A 4,649-nucleotide genomic window follows, 5' to 3' on the forward strand; every position below is an offset into this window, starting at 1 on the left:
TAAATCAGTACTTCTTCTTTTACCAGAGTATTTTTTAACACAAGCATCTGTACTTCTACTTGAGTACGGGAAGTGAGTACTTTTGCCATCTCTGCTGTACCCATACTTCCAAAATCTTGGTGGGAGATAGTAGAGCTGAATAATTGGGTATTTTTAAGTTAGCCACATATTTGTGGGTACAATAATATACAATCACTATTAATGCAGCAGATATTTGCCACACTGATTGTACTGTCTCTGTGCATACAACTCACCAGATCAAGAGTGGTCTTTTCTAAGATGTCCACCATCCTCTCCAGCTTGGTGTTTGCGGTGAAGAAGAAATCATCATCCACCCAGAGCACATATTTGGTGGTTACTTGAGACACTGCCAGGTTTCTCCCTGCAAACCAACCCTATATAGAGAAGATGAAGGTTGATCAACACATACATTTATAAACTGGGCTGGTTAATAATTACAGTTCATGATACTTCATAGAGACATAACACTTATTTACCTTTCCAAATGGCATGATGTAATGCTCAATGTGAGGCCCTGTCACTGGCTGAGGGTGTTCATTATCATCAGCTATCACTATTGTAACGGTGGGATAATATTGCCTTATGCTGTCAATGAGATCTTTGAGTTTGTCATAGCGTAGAAAGGTCTTGGTGGCGATGGTAACAAGTGCACTAATATTGTACTCTAAGTAGAATAAAAAAACACATAAGCAACTAAGTTATTTTGATATGGTATTTAAACACTTTGTAACAATAGAAAATTATAATTTTATTACTGTGCACGAACCTCTTTGATATCCAGTGTTGTAAAGTTTAGGTATGGTTCCATGTCCAACTTTAATGACGAAAAATGACTTGTGACCATCACTTGCAAACTGAACTGCAGAACAAAATTGTGATAAAGAGATGAAGCAGTGCATATTACTATTATTGCTAACATAACTGTCATGCCAAGCTGTAATTGCTTATGCACTGAAGTTGTCAGTTCTTTAGGTAATGATGTTTTGTTATTTATTAACCATCAAATAGTAATTATGAGATTGTATGTGCCTGTAATTTACAGATAGAAATAACCCTGTATATTTCACAGATAAAAAAACCTGTACTGCTTCACCCAAGAGATGCTCACAAGTCTCTGAGCTAGAGTCCCAGTCAAGTGTAACTTAAGAGCAACTCAAGTCTGATTAACCCTTAACCCATTACAATCATCTGTTTTAAGTCATTACTTATTGATCCAAATTAGTGTGTATTACCTCTGAGCATCAAGATGAAACTAGATTGAATAGGTAAACATGGCATTCTACTTATAGTATCCAGATAGTATCCACATGATTACTTTACCTATATCTGCTGTCTTGGGATGGAAAACAGTATTTGTATAGGTGACAAACTGCAGCTGTCTGTTCAGAGTGGAGAGAACAGGACTAGACAGTATCATGTGCTTCTCTCCCTCTCCTTTAACAGAGACCCCATCCACTGTAGCAGCAACATCAAAAGTCCCAAGTGATGCTGTCAAATATACCTGTTACACCATTGCATGGTTGTTTTGGGGGGGAAAAATAAACAAAAAAGTTTAACATTTAGAAAGAAAAAAGTATGTATATCACCACAACAAAATGCACAAGATGAAGAAGTTACCATATGGTTGGATCTTGTTTCTTCTTTAAGACCCAAACCTATGGAAAGTAAGCAAATGCTGTCATGATTGTTAGTGTCTGTTTGTTCTGTTTCCTGTTTTATTTTGAAGGCTCTGTTTTCTCCCTTGTCTTGTCTACTTTTACTTCCTGTCTGGTGTTTTACTGCTCTTTGTGATTCTCTGCCCAGCCCTAATTTTATTCACCTGTTCCTCAGCCCTAGTGTCACCAGTCAATTTTTAGTTCTATTTACCTGGTGTATTTAGTCCTTGTGTTGTCTTTGTCTGGTGTCGGATCATTGTATGCTTTGTGTAGTGTGCTGTTGTCGCGGCTTGTCTTCTGTGTTTGCTTCCTGGGGATTATATTGGTGTGTGCCTGCCTGCTTACCTTTGGACTTCTTTTGTTATACTGATTTTTGTTTTATTAAATCTTTGAATGCTACTCTGCTCTCATCTCCGCTGCATTTGGGTCCAAGCCTTGCTGATTCCATCTCACAACCCTGACAAGTACTAGGGATATCAAGATGGGATAATGGTAAAGCATTTTAAGTACTCATATTTGGCTTTTTCCCTTTCCTTGATTGTGTTATATATCTTTTTTGTGCACGTTATATGTTTACAAAGTAAAAAATCCCAAAGTCCACTCCAAAGGCAGTTACCTTCCAGAGAAAACACTGTTCACAAACTGCTCCAAACAGCTCTGTTGTTGTCCAGCCTCCCTACTTCCGTGACAAACGTGTGTCACTCTGTAACACACGTTATACCTAGGTGCTAGCATAGCACGACCTCGTACACTGCTTCCGACAGGTTTCAAGGCCATGTGTTACTCCATGTGTTACTCCCAACAAAGATGGAACAAAAGTGTGATGTCTCACTCTGTAGCTAAAACAAAGCTTAACACACAGAGTGAAAAGAGGAGCTTCAGCAATGTGCAGTACAACAAAAATATGGTGATTGTTGAAAGTTAAACCATGTAAACCTATTCTGATATAACCTCTAAATACAATTATGAACCTGAAAATGAGTATAATATGAACACTTCAAACTAACAGACTTCATTAGCAATCAAAGCACTTGGTAACAACATAATGTTCAAGCATTGATATTATGTGTGGTTTGTGGTTAGATATGCTGTTACCAGGAATGATGATCGTTTTGAGGGGTCGCACCTCCACACCCTGGGTAGGATACTGAAGAGGACTGTTGGCCTCAGCTACAATAGGCACATCTGCAGGATTGTAGGTCCTTTATATACAGAACATATTATTAAATAATACAAGCAGCAGACAAGAAAGGATGCTGTTTGGTTGAGGTGAGTGCAAAGACAATGGCAGGCTAATAACAATCAAGTGTCTGATAATGAGGTGTAGATGCTTCTCATTTAAAACATTATGTCTGGATGCTGAAAAATCCCCACTTCACCCAAACAAAAACACACTGCAAGGCAAGTCCTTCTCCCCACTGAGTTCAGGTATAGCCTCTAGCTGGAGATTCAGACCTTGTGTTAAAAGTGTTTATCATTGCATGTATGGGACCACACACACTCGCATATAGAGAGAAGTGAAGGGGATTTGATTCGCAAGGGTATTTTGGCAACTTACACAGATATATTTTCTGCATGTATATCCCTAACGCAAGTTGTGGGTAACTAAACTAAAAGAGAATGGAAGTAAATTATGAATCATTACAAATATGCTATGAGCAAGTAATCCCACAGTGAGAGAAAAATTAATAATGCACAGAAATCCAACATTTTGATGCATAATAATCATTTTATCATCACATTGTAGCCTTTTAAATCGGAATCACATCAAATCATAAGGTGCCTACTGTTTCCCACACCTAATATATACTGTATGTCCAAAAAGTGAAGCCCACTAATTATGCTAACTGCTAACTTGTGGTAACTTATGCTAACTTAGTGTGAATTAACTTACAAATATAGACCACGAAATGTGCAGGCAAACAGAGCTAAAGTAATTGGAGACCGGGATGATGGACAGTAACAACAGCCAAGCATATTTCAGTGTACAGCCAAGATGTGAGCAACGTCTTTAAATAGTCTCTAATGTCAGTGTACTGAGATGTGTGTGGTAGGTTAGCTGAGCTAACTTGAACTTTACCTCTTCTGAAAGTTGCTGTACTCTTCAGCTCTATGATGCTTTATATCCTTGGAGTCAGGATGGGACTCTAAGAACGCAAGCTCAAAATTGTGGGCCCACACACGTGGGAATAGCAGATTGGAAAATGGCAGTTGAAAGGTCTCTTCATCAGGCAGACAAACACATGTATTTTGAGCCAAACGACTGTGTCAGAAAAATAAAATGGAACTATGTCGGTTAACACGGAAACAAATACAAATTCTATGCAGAATTTGGACTTGCTGACTGATTAACACACCATGCCAAATCCTCCTTTATGTGGTAGACAATGTCATGATTGCCACTGATGGGGTCTTGAATTTTTCCTTTGAGGAGTTCCTTTATTAGACTTTCCTGTCTTGGCCTTATTTCAACTCCTGAGCTGGTTCCAGGGCTCCAAGCATAAAGCAGGGCTACCAGTAGTCCACTGACCAAACTCACTCCCAGCCACTTCTTATACTTTGCACGCATCTAGAATGAAGATTAAAAGGATGTAAAAAAAATGGTATGCATGTACAGTAAAATAAGGAAAACAAAGGGGGGGGCATGTGAAAGACAGAGGCCCTGTGTTTCACATGGGAATAATTGACTTTGTACAAAATTTTGACATGAGCCTGGATTTTTCAGTTCTTCAAAGCTGGCTTTAAATTAATCTGCCGTTGTCAAATCAACAACTCCTTAAAAATGCTGAAGCAACAGACTCGTTCCAAGTTAGCTAGATCATGTATTGTACAATTTTAGACCTTAAACATCACTAAACTATCAAATTTAGGCACCTGAATTTTAACTTAATCTTTTGACAACCGCAGAAATGTATACTTGGACGTTTGTTTGTTTTATTTGGATCCCCATTAGCTTCAGCATACACTAAAAGC

The 4,649-nt window shown here is 38.4% G+C and overlaps 1 protein-coding gene across 2 annotated transcripts in view; it reads right to left on the minus strand.

Moving 5' to 3' along the window:
* b4galnt1a (beta-1,4-N-acetyl-galactosaminyl transferase 1a) overlaps positions 1 to 4,649 on the minus strand; it is a 12,201-nt gene that overhangs the window by 3,561 nt on the left and 3,991 nt on the right. For both annotated transcript variants that reach the window (XM_032521173.1, XM_032521174.1), the window contains exons 2-9: positions 4,034 to 4,245; positions 3,757 to 3,939; positions 2,772 to 2,878; positions 1,639 to 1,676; positions 1,342 to 1,522; positions 788 to 880; positions 498 to 685; positions 255 to 395 (exon numbers count right to left, since the gene is read on the minus strand). In XM_032521173.1, coding sequence (XP_032377064.1) covers positions 255 to 395; positions 498 to 685; positions 788 to 880; positions 1,342 to 1,522; positions 1,639 to 1,676; positions 2,772 to 2,878; positions 3,757 to 3,939; positions 4,034 to 4,245 — 1,143 coding nt within the window. The remainder of the gene's footprint in view (positions 1 to 254; positions 396 to 497; positions 686 to 787; positions 881 to 1,341; positions 1,523 to 1,638; positions 1,677 to 2,771; positions 2,879 to 3,756; positions 3,940 to 4,033; positions 4,246 to 4,649) is intronic.

Source organism: Etheostoma spectabile, chromosome 7, assembly GCF_008692095.1.
Source record: "Etheostoma spectabile isolate EspeVRDwgs_2016 chromosome 7, UIUC_Espe_1.0, whole genome shotgun sequence".
In the NCBI taxonomy this organism is placed as follows: Eukaryota; Metazoa; Chordata; class Actinopteri; order Perciformes; family Percidae; genus Etheostoma; species Etheostoma spectabile.